At 34.3% G+C, this 19,584-nt stretch overlaps 3 protein-coding genes across 3 annotated transcripts in view; 2 read left to right on the forward strand and 1 right to left on the reverse strand.

Annotated features, from left to right (window-relative positions):
• The window catches only part of LOC107043991 (mitochondrial 2-oxoglutarate/malate carrier protein-like), a 12,132-nt gene extending 8,811 nt beyond the window's left edge, over positions 1-3,321 (forward strand). The window contains exons 3-5 of the mRNA XM_015265720.1: positions 1,037-1,207; positions 1,276-1,375; positions 3,126-3,321. Coding sequence (XP_015121206.1) covers positions 1,037-1,207; positions 1,276-1,375; positions 3,126-3,321 — 467 coding nt within the window. The remainder of the gene's footprint in view (positions 1-1,036; positions 1,208-1,275; positions 1,376-3,125) is intronic.
• Positions 3,322-6,841: 3,520 nt separating this feature from the next.
• On the forward strand, positions 6,842-11,156 carry LOC107043992 (mitochondrial 2-oxoglutarate/malate carrier protein). Its single transcript, XM_015265721.1, has 5 exons — positions 6,842-7,207; positions 7,484-7,699; positions 9,584-9,714; positions 9,889-10,159; positions 10,348-11,156. Exons 1-5 carry the CDS (start codon positions 7,140-7,142, stop codon positions 10,547-10,549), a joined length of 888 nt encoding a protein of 295 aa, XP_015121207.1. The 5' UTR covers positions 6,842-7,139; the 3' UTR covers positions 10,550-11,156.
• Positions 11,157-12,309: 1,153 nt separating this feature from the next.
• LOC107043990 lies at positions 12,310-19,277 on the reverse strand. The gene is made up of 5 exons (XM_015265719.1): positions 19,247-19,277; positions 15,020-15,237; positions 14,288-14,563; positions 13,270-13,443; positions 12,310-12,391 (listed from the first exon to the last, which is right to left on the reverse strand). The coding sequence occupies exons 1-5, from the start codon at positions 19,275-19,277 to the stop codon at positions 12,374-12,376; spliced, it is 717 nt and encodes a 238-aa protein (XP_015121205.1). The 3' UTR covers positions 12,310-12,373.
• Positions 19,278-19,584: the final 307 nt, after the last annotated feature.

A 19,584-nucleotide genomic window follows, 5' to 3' on the forward strand; every position in this document is an offset into this window, starting at 1 on the left:
GGAGGAAAATCGCGCAAAAAAAATTATTCTCTAATATTTAGAAAAAATACTCATTTTCTTTTTTCTTTCAAAGTTGGCTTTTTCTTGATAGCATTTCTCTGCTTCCTGAGCGTTTCGAAGTATATTATCTGTTAGTATTTCATCGTGTTCACTAAAGATATCTTCTTGTGTGTTCATATTTCACTTTTTGAGTTAATTATTTATTATTATGTAGTTTATTTTTTAGCTTTTTGTACTGCGATTTGTTTCGTTAAATAGTGTCTAATGGGTCAGCTGATCGGTGTATGGTTGGGATAATGGGTTATGTTTGTACCGCAAGATGTCGCTAGGGGTTATTGAGAACGTGTGAAATACCAGTAAAATAGCATAGGACGCGTGTAAAACTGGGGACGTCTGTTAAGTGAAGAACGATTGGTGGTGCGTGTAAAATTCGACTTGCCGACCTCCAAACGCCCTTGTTAACCTGCACTTTACACGCACGCATGAGATAAAAGGTTTTCCTCACATGCGAGAGGTTTCGGGTTCGATTCCCGATCGGGTAGAATGGTGATGATCTAACCATTCCAAGTCTTGATCAAGCGGTCGCTACAATAAATCTTGATAGATTTAGGTGACATAGGGCGCTTCGTGCTCCTCGTCGGTCCATTTTAGAGTGATACGGGTGAAGCCAGGGTGTTCTTCTTCTTCAATTCGTTCTGGTTATATCCTCTATCCCATTAGAGGCAAGCACCATAAGTCAGGGTGTTACGTACACCAGCCACCTTACTCTAGAATGCCTCCTTAGTAAATACATACGTATAGACACCAGCTAAAAATCGCATATTCGGACTTTTTAGACGATATTGAGTTACTCTAATACAAAAAATTGGGAACTAAAATTTGAGCTATTACAAAGCTTCTATTCGGAAGCAAAAATGATCTGGCACTGAATATGACTCATTTCATCTGAAAACTTCACTCTTCCATCGTCCCTCAGTATTAGATATATTGAATTTTGATTCAAACAAAGTTTCAACGAAATAATTTCCTTCAACAGATCAGCGAAGAAATTATAAAAATGTAGTCGATGCGTTCCTACGTATTATTAAGGAAGAGGGAGTAACCACGCTGTGGCGAGGTAGTTTAGCAACTATGGGTCGTGCTGCTGTCGTCAATGCTTCGCAACTAGCTATCTACAGTCAAGCGAAGATTTTGATGAGTACGAAAGGTATATGCGAGAAGTATTAGTTTTTATGAAATCGTGTTGACTTTTGATATCGTGTTGCCTCCGTCCAGCTGGCATACCTGATGGAATTCCCTTGCACTTTTCCGCATCAATGGTATCCGGTTTCATCACAGCGTTCAATTCGATGCCCTTTGACATTGCAAAAACAAGGTGAAGTAATATCTGATTTCTTTATTTCATTTGAATGAAGTGTCGAGGACTCTATCATGAGACAAGTAGACGGAGAATTTTTTTAAAGAGAAATTCTAGCGCTAAGACCGGAAAATTTATTGGGTAGCATGCGAATTTTTCTCGTATTGCCAGAAAGCTCTACTAATTTTATGAGAACTGAAACATCTCCTTAACAGCACTAGAGTTTTCCAATAACTAGTACCTACTAGCTTGTTTCTACAGAATTTCTGTTCGTGTATAGTATTCTGGACATATGTTTGAAATGGTTTTGAAAGAAAATATCAAAGGAACTTCTTCATCTGCGCGTGGGAAAATTCTATAGAAAAACCTAGCACATTCTTCAGAAAATTCTAATGGATTTCTGTAGGACTTTTATTAAAAACTCTTTTAATTCTTAGCCATATCTATTAAAGAAGTTCGCAGTGCTGCAGGGTGTTTTTTCTTCAATAGAACATCTCAATAGCCCAAGTTTTATGGAGACACGCATTAAAAAATTTAATAGAAAACCTAGCGAATTAGCCAGAAAATTCTATTGGAATTCTATAGGCATTCTATGGAGTTTCTATAGGATTTCTATGAGAATTCTATTAAAAAATTCTACTTGTTTTAACACTGATTCTATTATATATTTAACTGGAAAAAGTCAATATATGTTGAATTTCTGTGCGAATTTTTCTCGTGAGATTTTTTCTATTATAATTATTAGGCACAAATTTTCTAATTTTTTGTTGATTTTTCTTTTGTTTTGCATTACAGAATCCAAGTGGAAAAAACTTGAAAAATTAATGCCCAAGCATTCTTACAGAAAAAATCTCACGAGAAAAATTCAAACCGAAATGCGCAATCTATTGACTTTTTCTTACCGAATATCCAATAAAATCAGCGCAAAACGACAAATAGAATTTTTCAATACAATTCCAATAGAAATCTTATAGAAACCCCATAGAATTCCTACAGAATTCCAATAGAAATTTTCTTGCGAATTCGCTAGGTTTTCTATTGAATTTTTTCACACGTGGACAGATCAAATTCGGTGGATTTTTCCGATGAAAGAATTTCGATTAAATATTTTCAATTGAAAAAACACGGGAAGCTGCAAAATTTCTCAATCAATCGGTGAAAAACTAATAGAAATCCAATAGAGTTTTTTAATGAATTTATGAATTATTTCCATGTTTTATTTTCCTGAATCTTTCCCTTTCGGAGATGCTTCTAAAAATGCCGAAACAAACATATGAGATCCGTCCGAGACAGATCCTTCATAGTATTTCAAAGATCGCCGTCCGACAGAGAGAGTGATGCCGTCGAAACTAGGCGAGAATTATTTTGGAAAGATCATCACGGTCTAAAAAAACATCGGAAGTTTAGGAATCGTCATAATCTCGAAAGACATTGGATTGGTGCATCTCGTCGCGAACTTGGACGACACCATCACGTCTGAGTTTCAGTATTTTCTGTTTTTCAAATGTTTGTCTCAATATCTGTCTCGTCTCGTCTCGTGAACTTAAAAAACCGAAAATCTCGAGATCCAGGCAAGATAAATCCTTTCGGAATTGTGACGAGATGTACCGATCCAATGTCTTTCGAGATTTCGACAATTCCAAAACTTTCGATGTTTTTTCAGACCGTGATGATCTCTTCAAAATAATTCTCGACTAGTCTCGACGGCATTGCTAGACAGAGAACATGAGCGAGTCGAAGATCCCATTAATTTGTCTTTTACCAATAGAATACAGAATGCGAGCTCGAGCGGCAAATCTCCCGGTGTTATCGGAGTCATCACGACAATCGCCCGAACCGAAGGAGTCGGGGCTCTATGGAAAGGATTCTGGCCCACCTACTGCAGAATCGGTCCTCACACCGTCATAACTTTCATTTTCAACGAACAATTTGCACAATTTTATCGTCAATTTGGCATGAAATGACGTCATAATAACGTCATTTGTCATTGACATTGTATAATTCCAAGCGTTTCCTTAAAGATACTTATTGAGGGCTCTAGTATAAGACATGAAACAGGGTCGACTGTCAATAATTTAAGTATCTGGAATAATATCACCGAATTTCATCGCTAAGCATGAACCTAAACATCCATTCTCAATCAATTCCAAAAATTCATAGATAAATTCCTCCAGAAAAAAATAAAACCTGTCTGAAAAACTTATTATTACATTCGCTGAATAATTCTATTGTATTTCTGTTGAAACCTCAATGATTTTTTTTGCCGATCCTAGGGAAAAATACCGCATCTTTCCTGCGAGTTTTTTTTTTCAGTAGAAACTATGTTCTGGAAACATTCAATAGATTTTGATCATTCTTTATAACTTATTCTATTGAGATATTTCCTAAGGAAATTTCACAGTCTCAATTTTCTACCCTTTTTTGCTTCATTTCTTGTAATAGGGGAGAAAAACGGAGTGACCAAAAAAGCAAAAAACTGAGCCTAGAAATCCCTATAGAAAATATCTCAATAGAGAGTAAGTGACATAGAAAGATCGAATCCTATTGATTTTTTCTACCCAGAAAGAATATAAAATTATTTTTTACTGTGGGAATTTAATCATTCTTAAAATGAGAAGTAGAATGCCAGACCACATGGACCACATTCAAAAATTTACTATTTAACATAATAATTTTGAGAACAAATGAAAAACTACGACGTGCTGGATGAAGAAATGCGGCTAACAAAATTAAAATATGATGGAGCGCGTTGAAAAAATTACTGTGTAACATAGTCAAAATTCATACGACTCGAGTAATTTCTCGTCATTTAATAGTAACCAGCAGCGCGACAGAAACCATTTGACAGATTACATATTACTGCTACGTTTTTTTTTTCTCCTATTTTCATTTCTACCAATTTCATTAGTAAAAATGAAAATAGGAGAAAACATCCGCTTCCCAATGGATCTCAATCTATCTTTTTAAAAAATGAACACATAAGGAGTACCATCAATTCCCTCAATTTTCCTGCACACTCCTTGACTTTTCTAGAAATTTCTGTCATTTTCGTGAGTGACAATCCTAACTACAAGCCAAAGTTTCAAAAGGTTTCCCTGAGTTGTACCCATGTCATAATGCGCAAAAGTGAATTCCAACCAAAAAATTTAAAAAACGTAAATATCTCTAAACTTTTCAATGGGATGGTACACATATTTTGTTAGATCTAGATCTGGTCCGATTCTGTTCATCTATAATCCCAAACTTTGTTATCATAAGACCTAAAATCATACCAAGTTTCAAGTTTCTATCTCAATTATTTTTTAAGTTATCATGCATTCAAGCAATTTCAGTGAAAAAACGAAAAAACGAGGATAAAACTACATTGCTCGGGGTGGAATGGTCTGTTTTCGATCCCATTGAATAGGTATCATCCTGACGAGTATTTTGACAAAAAAATTGGAATCCGTCGCATGGTTAAGGAGGTATCGGCAAAAAACGATTTTTGAGGAATCGCTATATCTCAGGAACCACTCATCCGATCGAGCTGAAATTTAGCACAAATTTGACTATCAGTAGTACCAATTAGCAGCCAGAATTTCATCTTTGCTTTCATCGTTCTCTAGTTATAGGGACAGTTCTGGGCAACCGAACATGAATGTGCACACACATACAGACATTTTTCAAAAATATCATTTCTTCACGTTTCATGGTATTTCTAGGCATCTCCGCCGAAAATTAGGAAATTGAAAAAATTCATGATTACAAAGCTTCCATTCGGAAGCAAAAATTGGTAAAAAATAGAGCCTTTTTAACACTTTTGAAAAGTATTTTTTCGTCCATGCATTTTGTAGTGTTTTGTCCGTTAAAAGTTAGTATGTTTAATCGGCAGAGATGAATTTCACATTGCAAACATTTGGTTAAGAGAATCAAATTTCAAAGTTTTTCCGGTGTAGACCTCGATTACTATGTTCACATAGTAATTTTCAATTCTATATTCTCTTCATGTATAGATTAGTGTCTACTGAACATTTTCTCTTGAAGAACGGGCATCAGAATATCTATAGGATGTTCCAATAGAATTGATGAGAAACTGATAAAATTTTCAACGGAAGTCTAATAGAAACCCAATAGAATTCACTAGCGAATGCGCTAGCATGTTCTATCAAATATTTTCGTGCCTCCGAATTTTTAAATTCGCGTCAGACACGTAAAAAAAATTTAACACCAGATGCCATTGCCTATGAAATTGTAAATAGTTCAGCTTGCGCAATTCCTCGCAAATCCATCGCCATTAGCATACCCCCGATATGAACCGCGTTAATTCATTGATATCGATCGACATATTCTGAAACGCACCATAAAACTTGATTAAAATTAGAAGATGCCTTGTATCGAAATTATAACAAAAAATAAAATGTTTCTACTCATGGAGAAGTTATTTTCGTATTGAGGGCAATTTGAGTAACAGAAGATAAATGCATAAGTTAACTCCGAGTTAAGTTTCTGAAGAATATGTTTCAATTTCTAAAATGCTAATATACTTTCAATACAGTTCCAATGAAATATTATTAAAATTTCCATAGAAGTCTAACAAAAAGTGAATCGGCAGCGTTTCACGGACTCTACGCGTTCGTCTTTTTTTTGGCTAAATTTTGGGAAAAATATGTACAATAATAATTACTATTTAGTTTTTTAAAATTCAACTCCTACACAGCTAATTTCGTTATTATTTTGAGAAAAAATTGCATCATTCATGTAAAATATCCCTAAAAATATTTCTGAAAGAATCGAGAATATATTTTTAATATTTTAAGGATAATTTGTCTCCTTATTTTACATGAATGGCACACATTTTTATATCAAACAAAACAAAATTAGTTGTGCAAAAGTCGAATTTCAAAAAATTAATTCGTCATTGTTATTGTACACATTTTTTCACAAATGTTGAAAAAAAACCTCTGTAGCTCAAAAATTGGAGGCCCTGGACTATTTTTAACATTTTAAGCGCCTCTGGAGCAAACGAACAATGAACAATTAATTTTCTTGCACTAATTATTCTTTTTTAGACATACATAGTCGATCGTCAATGCATGAGAAATATCACTCCAATTTCCCACTACTTTTAAAACTTATAGTAGTCGCCCCTTAACGAAATCATTCGAAATCACGAAATCATCTTCCGTGATGTTCTCAATCACCCTAAATCGACTTTATTTCGGAATCATGGTATCGCCCAATTATGGAGTGATTAGCCCCTCGAAAAAAAGGCGAATCGATGGATCTTTTCTATAAAATAATTTCGATCAGACATTTAAATTTAAAAAAACTACAAAAAGCAGCGGAATTTGTCAATAGAATCGACGCAAAACCCAATTACCCATCAGTAAATGCGTCAGGTTCTTCTAATAGAACTTTTTCATTCGTGAACTCAATTCCCCAATCCCCCGCGAGATGGCGAAAAAATCGGGCGGAATGACTGAATGCGTCTAGTGGTGGCGTAGTATCAGCTGACGAAATGTGTTATACATTCCTCTCGAATCTCGCGAAATTCACCAATACATTATCAGACTAACGAGAGTCTTCAGTATCTCAAACCGTTCAGTATTACTCTGGCCTGTGCTCCCTCGGCTCGAAACATATGCTCAGAGGTCATTGAAATTGAAAGTGGAACAGGGATATTTTCTGTGACAATCTCTCATTAGCAGGTGGTCGATTGTCACTCAACTGTTCGTTAGAGTACAGTAGTAATTGTTGAGCATTGTTCGATCGATTTTCTTGTAATTTTATTCGATTAATTGTCATGGCAGCGCAAAAGGCAGAAGTCTCGGTGCCTAATAGTATCAAATTCCTCATTGGCGGAACTTCCGGGTAAGTAATTACTGATTATTATTGAATAATAGATGAATAAAAGCTGTCTTCATAACTCATTATCATAAATAATGTTGAACTACTAGAAAAAATGCTGTAAAATCCTCGAATTATTTTTCGTAATTTGTGTCCCACTGTTTTTATAACTGATATAATTCAAAATAAATGTTAATCGTAATGTTATTGCATTGGACAATCGCCAGGGAAAGTGTTAATCACGATGTTTCATCTATTCATGCACTACTCATGCATTAACAGAAGGTTTGTCTCGTGTAGAATGGCTGCAACGTGTTTCGTGCAACCTTTGGACTTGATTAAAAATCGTATGCAACTGAGTGGAACGAAAGTTTCCACTTTGAGTGTTGTCTCAACTATCGTCAAAAATGAGGGAGTACTGGCCATGTACTCGGGACTGTCTGCTGGACTCATGAGACAGGCTACGTATACAACTACAAGGCTGGGAATCTATACTTGGCTGTTTGAACTAGCATCGTACGTGTTGTGATAAATAACTTGGTCGTTCTATTTTGAGGTCGTTTATACTGATACTTATTCCCAATATTTATGTTTACGGGAGGGTGGGGTAAAATGGAAACTTTTGACTTTTTTCTAGTGCACGGAGAGAAATATTCAATAAAAATTACGTATCTTTTCCGTAATTCCGGAGCGAAATGTGGTTGTAGGAAATTTTACGGAACTGTCAGAATTTTTCCAGAGCGTTCCGTAATTTTTATTTGAATCTCCTGTGAAAAATTACGATACCGTCACTTAAATTTTCTGAGTCGATTCCGTAATCGATGAACGAACTGAGTTCCGTAATTTTTACTGAACATTTCTCTCCGTGTGCTCATAACACAGGAAATCAATAGACTTTTTCATCCTGAGAGCAGGGATGGCCATCAATATTATATTTTTTGTACCCGGTGGCTTAGTGCAGTGGGTAAGTTCGTTGCCTCACATGTGAAAGGTTCCGAGTTCAAATCCCGGCCGGGTAGAATGGTGCGATCTAACCATTTAAAGTCTTAACGATAAAAAAAACTATTATATTTCTTCAATATTTAAAGGATTTGTGACTTGCATTGATCAATGTATAAATATACTCATCAAAATTTTAAAATAATATAATATTAATAGTTTAAATTTCCGATTGATGATTAATTAACTATTTGGCAATATAGACCTATAAATTTTCCATTAAGTGAATCTTTCTAATTTATTAAAAGGGATTATGGATTAACCAAATAATCGGCAATCTTCTTACTTAAATTATTGATTAATAAAATAGTTCAAAATTTGAATATTTAAATTGATGATTACTTGAATAATTGAAAATTTAAAAGTAATGTCAACTAATTGACAGCTTCCAAATTTAACGGTAATTAAATGAGCTATTGACATTTGAAAAAAGTCAGAGTCCATTTTGCACCATAACTGCTATTTGGAAGTGCAGGAAGATGATGATTTCACGTATGACAAAATTTAATAGAACCATCCAGCGCTTTCTCTCAGAAATGCTATTATATTTCTGTTAGACTTCTATTGAAAATTCCATGAGTTTTTCGCCGATTGTAGTAAAAAAATTTGCAGCTTTTCTATGATTTTTTTTTCAATAGAAATTTTCAACAGAGAAAATTTTACAGAAAAATTTTACAGAGAAATTTTACAGAAAAAATCCAGACAAAATCTAGGAACTCTCAAATTTCATGAGGGGAGAAACTGCATGACTATTTTTGTGAACCCTTTCGAGATTTTGGAAATAATCAAGTGCTGAATTGTTTATTCATATCTTTCGTGTATTCCAGTCTTCACTATTATCCTCACGCAATTCAACGAATTTTTTTCAATTTAGTATTGATACTGATCTAATACAATGCAGTACTTATTTTGAAAACACAAAGATTCTCATTCTATGACATAAACAACTCGATGTTATTGAGACTGTAGCTTCATATTGTTGAATAATTAATTTCGTTCACTTCGAATTCGAATAAGTTGAAAGAGTCCATAAGGAATTACATTTTTGAATGCATTGAATGATTCATTGTAATTATGAGAATGATAATGATTCTTATTCATTTTCACGATATATGCAAGAATTTTCTATTCATTGCATTCGTGAAATTCAACTTTAATTATTTTCCTCACGCATTTTCTCGGATTTTCCAATTTAGATAACGTTTGATTATAAATCCTAATGCCCATGACAAACGATTCGATGTTGTTGAAATCACAGCTTTATATTGTTGATCAATTTCGCTCATTTTGAATTCGAGTGAATTGACAGAGTCTATAGAAGATAAAATTGCTCAATTCCACATTAGCTGAACACTTCTAATTGTTCGAACGATAATATTTGTTGTATTCTATTTCATATAGGAAAGATGGTCAACCAAATTTCATCACTAAAGCTGCGCTGGGAATGGCAGCAGGTTGTGTCGGAGCTTTTGTAGGCACTCCTGCTGAGGTTGCCCTCATCAGAATGACTGCGGATGGTCGATTACCAATAGGTAGATATTCCATTACTCATGCACTCGTTTATAGTCCCAACTGTAAACTAATTTACTCATGACCTATTGAATATTCGAATCCAATAAATTGCCTAACCAATTACTCTACAAATAAAGAAATGAAATCTAAATACAGTGAATACTAATGGAAATTATTCCTTCGAACAATTTCAGCTGAACGACGAATGTACAAAAATGTATTTGACGCACTATTTCGAATAATAAAGGAAGAAGGTCTCTTCACATTGTGGCGTGGAGCCATTCCAACAATGGGAAGAGCCATGGTAGTGAATGCAGCTCAATTAGCATCATATTCACAGGCCAAAGAGGCTTTACTCGAAACCGGCTATTTCCAAGAGGATGTGATGCTACATTTCGCTAGTTCAATGATCTCTGGACTTGTCACCACTGCTGCTTCAATGCCTGTTGACATTGCAAAGACGAGGTAATGTGAAACATCATAAGATACAAAATTAAATGCTAAATGGAGATGAATCGATTTATCAAACATTTCTCTTAAAACAATGGTTCGTAGGAATATTTTCTTATTTTCCATTAGACAAATAGTCCTGTCACCTTATGTAAAGATGGGAAAATACTGAGTTTATTAATATGTGAATTGTTGAATTGTAGGATTCAAAACATGAAGATGGTCGATGGAAAATCAGAATACAAGGGAGCTCTCGACGTTCTTGCAAAAGTCCTACGTAACGAGGGAGTTTTCGCCCTGTGGAAGGGCTTCTTCCCCTACTATGCTAGATTAGGACCCCACACAGTCCTCACCTTCATCTTCCTCGAGCAGATGACGTCCTCTTACAAGCAATATTACTCGTAATTCGTGCTACATGACGGTTGAGAAAATTTATGGGCCAGACCGTGAAATTCCTCACTGTGCTTTTATTCATTCTACGATATGATTTGTCTCTTGATTCGTCTTTTTTAGGGGACACCAGTCAATAATTATTATTTATGTTCATATAAGGGGTAGATCGACACGCATGTGGGATTTATCTTTATTATGTCCAAGGACGACGCACAATGGTGTAGATAAATATTCGTGACGAATTTAGTGAATTGAGTAAAGAAATTGTGCAATATCACAAGTCAATTTTATTTCGAGATCGGTTTTTGGAATATATGTGGGAAGTCTTTTGTCTTGACTTTTTTAGCTCTACAAAATATAGTAACACGTGCGAAAAAAATCCTATAGGGAAACCTAGCGCATTCGCTAGAAAATTCTTTCAATTTTTTATCGACTTTTATTGAAAAGTCTGAAGATCCAATTTCCCGCTTTTTCTTCTGCAGACATTTTCAATAAAAATTCTAGACAATTTAAAATTTCTATACAACTTATTCTGTTGAGATTGTTCCTGCAGAACAATCTCAACAGATTCGTCGACTTAAATTTTTCAAGTTTTTTGCTTGAAATTTTTTATGAAAAACAAAAAAAAATCTGCGAAAAATCTTGGAAAATTCATGCCAAGGAACTTCTATAGAAAATATCTGAATGGAATAAATTGCATGGAAAAATTAAAATGAAAACATCAATTGATTTTCTTCATGAAATATTTCTTATTACAAATTTCTATTGGAAAATAATTTCTTATAGAATCGGCAAAAGCCTAATGGGATCTTCAATAAAAGTCCAAGAGAACTTCCAGCAAATGTGTTAGGCTTTTCTATTAAATGTTTTTGTACGTGAAATGGTTAAAAAAGTTTTTATATCTGTACTCGTCTTATTTCGTTGATTACCACCTCAAAGTGAATCAATTTTACCTATTTTTAAATCAGTTTTTGAAAAATCTCTTCAAAATAATTTCTTTACCTTCATTGGGTTGGTAAATACTGATCAAAAAGTGCTTTTGAAGTGATAGCACCTTCTTATTTTACTGATTCGTACCTCGTATGTGAAAGATGAAACGACGAAGTAGGTCAAACATTAGCAAAATTTGGTTGTTTTATCAAAAACGATCAATGGAGTTGAAATCCATATCAAGGTCCTTTAAAATAGACTCAATTTTTTTCTGATGATTCACCAAATATTTTGTGTTCCTAGACGTAATTTTAATAGAGAGAAACGATGCATTCTTCAAACATTCTATCAAAGTAAAGAGCGACGAGTCGTCAGGCACGACTCAACGTGTTATTTTTGCTATTAATGTGCGGAGAAAAAGATTATTGTACCAATCATTGTTCGTAGAAACATGTACATAGTGTAATTTTGATGATTAGAACTAGGATCGTGGATAATTACCTCATTTTCTTAAAACTGTTTGAACACCCACTTGTGTATAGCGCAATTTTATAATAAATATTCATTGAATCGAGTATTGAAACTGATCAAGTCTCCTTATTGGAAATGCAATCCCTTGTTGACGGATAAATCGTCATCGGTTATTTGGTCGCGGAAATTGTGTCCGCGGATGAAATGTTATGGAAGTTTCCTAGTGCCCTGGTTATCGAGTGAAGCCATTCTCGATTCTTCCAGAGGGGAAAGAGGACGTAAGCAAGAATAAAAATAAAATGAATTCTATTAACTCTCTGACGATTTTCATTTTTATTCATGTAATGTTAGATTTTACAAAATTTTGCGTTATTAAATGTTTAATATAATGATGATCATCCTTCTCTCTGCATGAACACTTGCGGCAGTCTATTGCTATCCTGAGCAGAAGTTCTAAAATGAACAGTAGTTCTTGAATCAGTATCTTCAGTTGATTGAAAATAGTATATTGTACACCAAGGGCGGAAAGTCATGCTTACCCCGCCCGAGATGCACATGATATTTTTTAACAGGCCTGCAAAGAAAAGTTTGTATTTTGCTTTCTGCTGAACGGGAGGAAAGCGAATATTTTCCGGTCAAGGGTGGCAAGTTGTTCCAGAGGGAGGAAAGTACTGACTTTCCCCCCTTGGGCGGAAAGTAATCACTACTCTCTGCCCGAGGGAGCAACTTCATGTATGAAAAAATTCAATCGAAAACCTGGCGAATTCGCTAGAAAATTCTATTGGAATTCTGTCGAAAAATAGTACTTGTTTTTTGCGCTGATTCTATTAAATATTCTATAAGAAAAAGTCAATAGATTTCGAATTTCTGTTCGAATTTTTCTCTTGAGATTTTTTCTATTAAAATTATTGGGCACAAATTTTCAGTTTTTTTACGCTGGATTTTGTATTGTTTTGCATTACCGAATCCGAGTGGAAAAAATTGATGCCCAAACATTCTTGTAAAAAAAATCTCAAGAGAAAATTTCAAACAGAAATTCGAAATCTATTGACTTTTTCTTATCGATTATCCAATAGAATCAACGCAAAAACCAAACAGAATTTCTCAATAGAATTCCAATAAGAATCCTATAGAAACTCCATAGAATTCCTATAGAATTTCAATACAATTTTCTAGCGAATTCGCTAGTTTTTCTGATGAATTTTGCCATGCACGTTTCCTCCCTGGAGAGGAAAGTACTTACTTTCCTCCCGCTTACCAGGAAGCAAGGTACGAACTTTCGGTGCAGGGGTGTGAAAAATCAATGGCTACCCTATATTCAAGAGACTTACTGCCAGGTGATTATCGATTTCCTTTTCGTCATAGAAAAACGGGATGGATTTATCTCGGACTGCCCGATGCAACTTGGTCAGTGCATTAGCTTGTGTATCCACCATATGTGGGAGCTCATCTAATCCGATTCCGACCATGGCATCAGTGTCGATTCTTCTCCCTTTGTCCAATATCTTAAAAATTCAATATTATATGAACAAAAGATTCTAGTTTCCGATAACGGTGTTTGAGTGATGGAACACCCACGAAAAAATTTAATAGAAAAAACCTAACGAACTCGCTAAACAATTCTATTAGACTTCTATTAGTTTTTTAAAATGGGAATAGCAATGTTCGGTGCGACACAAATTCTTCGGTGTTAACGCTAATACCGAGGAGGTGTAACGAGTAACACTACATGGAGTGAATGATAACACCGACTCAGTGCAGTTCACACTGAATAGTGCAAAATGAATATTTTTTAATATTGCAAGATGTCCATAAAATTATAAACACCGCTTTCAATTTTAACCCTAGATTGGGTAGTTGACTAACGAGAACAATTAAACGCAAATTCACTTTGTCAATTGAAGTCTAAAAAATTATAGTAGTTTTTAGAACAACATATTTCCCAGAATTCCTAAAGAAAACGAATCATTTCCAACAGATGAATTATTTTTTCCCATGTTAAATGAAATTACCCATCACCCGACGTTGCCGGAAACTCGCTAAACGCGCCCGGGCAGTGTAGAGTGAATTCGGCAACACTAAAGCCTAAATAACACGGCGGGGAATCCCCGCGGAGGTAACCAATGTTACAGGATCGTGTTTGCTGACCAGACTAAGGTTAACAAAGTGCTCAATACCAAAATATTTCACTCCGCACACCATGGACTTGAACACTGTGTATTTTTTAATGTGTATTACTCTCCGAGATCGTTGCAAAATAATCAATGGGAAAGGTCTCAACTCATCTCTAGTGTTTCTTTTGTTCACTTTGATCCAATTAATAACCAATGCAATGGCTGAAGTACATACTCTCATGGCACAATTGAAGGGCTTTTTTGTGTTATAGCCGTAAAAAGTAGCACACCGGCAAGCTTCCATCTCGATGGTCCCCAACCTGACTCTGATGTTCGCAAATTTTTTGTAAAGGTTGTCCAATCCTTCCCTCCAAGCATCTACAGCAGCACCTAAATATTCTGATATCTCAATCCGATGTTTTTCGTTGCCTTCAAGGAGACGCCCAACATATTGTGAACATTCTTTGCTCATGTTCAAATTTTTGGCGAATTCATCGGCTTTAACCTCATACTGGAATCACATGATTTGGTTGTAGAATAAATTGTATAGAGAAATCTAATTCTATTGACTTTTTTTGTACATTTTCTATTAAACATTTCAATAGAACCGGCCAAAAACTAATAGAAAATTCAATAGAACTCTAATAGAATTGTCTAACGATTTCACTAGGGTTTTCAATTAAATTTTTTCATTTGTGAAATTCTGTGAGAAATGAGAACTGTTCAACTGTAATATATGGAAAGTTGCTGACAGGGAGACCACGCTGAAATTAATAATGGACTGACCAATTTTGGCGAATAATAGTAAGTGAAAGAAAATTGTCGTGATGCTCTAACGTCCTTTGACTTCAAAGTTCAGGAGAGAATTATCAAACGTTTTTCGAATTTCACTTCACAAACTGCTAACGACTGATGATCAACTACCGATGAAGAATGCCGATGAGTTGCAAAATTTGTTTGACATTACCTTTTCCTTGAAATGTAAATATGTTTTGAATCCATACTTTGACCGCACGCTGCTGACATTCCAATGGAACTGCTTAGACATATTCTGAACCTTAAGATCTAAAGAGTACATGTATGTTGACACATTTTGTATCTTTTCCCTGATTTCCGAATTTACCACTGTGTAAGCATAAAATTCTGTCTCCGTTGCAAAAGATGCAACGATCTGGAACAAATAGCATTGTTAGCTAATGTTAATGAAAGTTTAAATCTCGCAGCAATTTTACATTTGCTTCTTTTTCGAAATATTTCATTCCGATCGGCGGAAATCTGCGCGAAAGCACACGGAGAAAAAACTTGAAAAAAAATTACGTAGTAAAATGTAACAGTGAGGCGAAATACTGGTTTGAAGATTTTTACAAAAGAAACATGGAAAAATATGTTGCAAAAAATTAATTTTCCCTCTCAAGTTGTGGAAATTTTATGAATTGAAACGTGATTCTTGCGTGTGGAAACATATTTGAAGTGTAATTTCTGCGAAGGATTAATAATACATCAGAATTATGTCGAACAACGTAATTTTTACGTAATTTCTTTGATACTTTTCCCGCAACTTTTTTTCTCCCCGTCATAATGCGACAAATAGGTACCACTATTTAGTCCGTAAGCTAGGGGGGTTTTTGCACACATTTTAGGTCGCGATGATTTTTTCAGTGGATTCTATGTTTTTCGACCTGCTGAATCTGAATATGAAGGTCCGCGACTCGAATTCTTGTGAGTTTTGTTGCTATTAACAATTTTTTAATAAAAAATTGAAAAATCGAATTTTCGGGTCGGGAAATTTTTTCTGTAAAATATACGCCATTTTAAGGGGGGTATGTCCTGAGCCATTTTTTCGTATTCGCAACGGTTCAATGAATAAAAAATCATAAACAAATGATTTTTCTAGGTATTTTCGAAAATATTGATTATTATTTTTATTTCGTATTTCACGTTGTTGCATGAGTTATTTATATGATACATCATGAATCATGGAGGAAATGACTCAATTTATAGTAAATTAGTCATTTTTCAATAATTTGTTTAAATAAAAAAAAATCAATTTTCGACGGAGAAAAAATTTTTTCTGCATGTTAGAAACAATTTAAAAAAGGTAAATCCTCATAATATTTTCCCTAAAGTCAACCATTTGTTCAAAAAAAAAAATTATGAAGAAATTAATTCCTCACAAATTCACCTGAAATTTACAGAAGAAGAAATCCTGCAGAATTTGCGCTGTGTAGCCATTTCATTCATACAAATTTGAACAAATCAATACTTTCAGTGCAGACTCACATTTTTATAGCTGTATTTGTTTCAATAACGAAGGAAAATCTTCCATCGCGATAGTTTCAATCCTGTAATGAAGAGGTAAAACGGTTTGAGTAGAATTCTCGCTCAGTTTCCAAGGAATATCTTTGAATCTAAGATAGCTGACGTGATTTTTGTGAAGACCTTTTTTGAAGGTCTCATCTTGCTCTACAAAAAAGCTTTTTTAGTTCTTGAGATATTTCTCGGAAACTGACCTCCGGACGAAATCTACTGGAACTGCTTTTCCTTTGCAGTAATGAATTATGTGAACAAAATCTAATCAGTTTTTATCGCCATTCGGTTCGTTGATGAATGGGGGAAAAATATAAAAATTTGCAAATTACATATCAATTCCCATGGCGAACCCGTCATAATCGATCTACATAATCGATCAAGCTCGCAACAAGTCCCTTGAAGGATTTTTCAATTCAATTTTCAGTTTTTTTTTGTATCGTTTTTTCAAACCTTAAAATCATGTTCTTGGTAGGTTGAGTAACCGAGGTGAACTAAAATAGAGAAAACGATTGAGAAATATCGTCGTCAGTGTTCGATGTTTTTCTTTTTTTGCAGAATTACAGTAAGTTTATGTTTCGTTATTCATTCTATTCGGAGAAATTTTTCATTCCTCTCTGTACAATCATTCTTTTCATCAGTTTTTCACCAACTCTTCAATCTCGCAATTTAGAAATATCCCAAGAGAAGATTGAGGAGAGTGAGCTCTGCTGAGTGTTATCTAGTCCAAGTTCTGCGTAAAAAAAACGCTGCCAAAACATCCAATGAACTGAGAGATTGGATCTATTATCACGGCAACTTCAAAGGGATTGATGACTTACCACATACATCAAATTCAATACGACTTCACATTTTACGTGCCCTTTATCAGACCTATCGTCAAATTATGGGCCTTTCATTTGATTATGTTCATCTCAATCCTATTGATTTTGGGTATGAATTGAAGAATGGAGAATTAGTCCCTAGTACTGTTACTATGATTTATCCTCCAAAAGAAGATTTGATGCATGGTTGTCAATGTCAAAAATACTCTAATAACAAATGTGCCTGTGTAAATGCCGGAATTGCGGGTATCAGTTTCTGTTCTTGTAAAACCAAAGGAGCGTGTCATGATAAATATACGATGAAATAACTGCAGTGTGGAAAACTTTTATTGTCCTGGATCCTGAGAGTTTCAGGTGGTTTATTTTTTTCAATACTCGCACAAAACGAGTATTTAATCCCACATCTTTGATCCGCAGGATTTTCTCTTTTTTAAATTTCGGGTGAATTTGTGAGGAATTAATTTCTTCATAATTTTTTTATGAACAAATGGTTGACTTTAGGGAAAATATTATAAGAACTTACCTTTTTCAAATTGCTTCTAACATGCAGAAAAATTTTTTTCTCCGTCGAAAATTGATTTTTTTTTATTTGAACAAATTATTGAAAAATGACTAATTTACTATAAATTGAGTCCTTTCCTCCATGATTCATGATGTATCATATAAATAACTCATGCAACACCGTGAAATACGAAAAAAAAATAATCAATATTTTCGAAAATACCTAGAAAAATCATTTGTTTATGATTTTTTATTGATGGAACCGTTGCGAATGCGAAAAATGGCTGAAGACATACCCCCCTTAAAATGGCGTATATTTTACAGAAAAAAATTTTCCCGACCCGAAAATTCGATTTTTCAATTATTTATTAAAAAATTGTTCATAACAAAAAAACTCACAGGAATTCGAGCGGCGGACCTTCATATTCGGATTCAGCAGGTCGAAAAACATAGCATCCAATGAAAAAATCATCGCGACCTAAAATGTGTGCAAAAACCCCCCTAGCTTACGGACTAATTACTCCAACATTCATCGGTTCACACACGAATTGCCTATTCTATTAAAAATTCTATTGCCTAGATTGCCTATTCGTTTAAAAATTCTATAGAATTTTCATTACAAATTCTATTGGTTTTCCTCCGGCTTCATTGAAAAATTCCGCAAGTTTGCGAAGCGTCTTATTCAATAGAAGATGCTCAATAAAAATCATTTTCTGGAAAAATATTGATTTTTTCAATTTTTCAATAGAATCCGGCATTTCTGTATAACTTACTCTGTTGAGATATTTTTTATAAAAATTACTTGGCATGAATTTATCACTTTAAAAAAATTTATTTTTGTTCTAACCCGTCTATTCATCCAATAGAGAGAAAAATCTTATCAAATCCAATTTATGCATATTATCAGCAAAATGTTCAACAACAAGCCAACAACACGCCAACAGTAAGCCAATGTAAAACAACAGGTATGAAACCTTTCCGATAGTATAAATACACTGATAGACAGGATTAGTTATTGTTAACAAATGGATTTGGTTGAAGGCTAGGGTCTATCTGGCCTCACCAAATGTTCATTCGTTAATAGTTAACGAATGCATATTTGAGAAGTCTTGTTTGACTCGACTTTCACCTTTCAAGTTTACTATCAACGAATATGTATTTGGTCATATTCAACTTTACCATTTGTTAATATAGTTAACGAATCTCGTTTGGAATAAATGAATCATTCTATCAGTGTAGCTCGGCTATGAGTTCCATACTTCAACCAATAAAAAAAGTGGTATCGAAAATTCGAATTCTTCTGATTTTTCTTGCAAAATACTTTCAATTGAACATTTCATCTTGAAAGGAAACTGCGGAATTCTCCCATAGAATCAGCGGAAAAACTAATAGTTTTCAATAGAACTCCAAAAAGTATCTAATCGACTCTTTTGGTGAATGCACTACGTTTTTTTATAGGATTTTCATTCATATGTGTTATTTTCTTCAAGCTTCTCTGCAGAAAAATTGTGCCACAATTATATATAGAGGGAATATGGAAGATACATAACTTACCAATGGTAGAAGAGTCCTGAGAAAAATGAATAGCTTCATTTTAATAGTTTGATTCTAAACAATTTCGACGTCTGGATGACCCGTCAATATCCAATGTGTCTTCAATTCCTGAATTTATAAGTAAGATAGGCGACAACTAATTTAATTACAATCTTTGCGCACCGGTAAATTTCCATAAGATGCCGGAATTTCCAGTCTGATAATTCATGTTGTATCAATATTTGCGGAGAATATTAATCTCAATTTCGTATATTTCCAGTCAATAATTTTTTAGTAGTTCTGTTGTATTTCAATGAAATTACAATTAAAATAAGGAGAAACTGAAGAAGCGAGATACTGTCAGAAT

Source organism: Diachasma alloeum, unplaced genomic scaffold (assembly GCF_001412515.2).
Source record: "Diachasma alloeum isolate Michigan unplaced genomic scaffold, Dall2.0 Dall_scaffold_00653, whole genome shotgun sequence".
Taxonomy (NCBI): Eukaryota; Metazoa; Arthropoda; class Insecta; order Hymenoptera; family Braconidae; genus Diachasma; species Diachasma alloeum.

Excerpts from the sequence above, each read along its gene's own strand:
- LOC107043992 (XM_015265721.1), top strand. The coding sequence starts at position 7,140 with ATGGCAGCGCAAAAGGCAGAAGTCTCGGTGCCTAATAGTATCAAATTC. Across the intron at positions 7,208-7,483 it reads CTCATTGGCGGAACTTCCGG|AATGGCTGCAACGTGTTTCG; the intron begins GTAAGTAATTAC and ends TGTCTCGTGTAG. Across the intron at positions 9,715-9,888 it reads GGATGGTCGATTACCAATAG|CTGAACGACGAATGTACAAA; the intron begins GTAGATATTCCA and ends GAACAATTTCAG.
- LOC107043990 (XM_015265719.1), bottom strand. The coding sequence starts at position 19,277 with ATGAAGCTATTCATTTTTCTCAGGACTCTTC. Across the intron at positions 15,238-19,246 it reads CATTTTTCTCAGGACTCTTC|GCTATTTGTTCCAGATCGTT; the intron begins TACCATTGGTAA and ends TTAGCTAACAAT. Across the intron at positions 13,444-14,287 it reads CCTTCAATTGTGCCATGAGA|ATATTGGACAAAGGGAGAAG; the intron begins GTATGTACTTCA and ends TGAATTTTTAAG.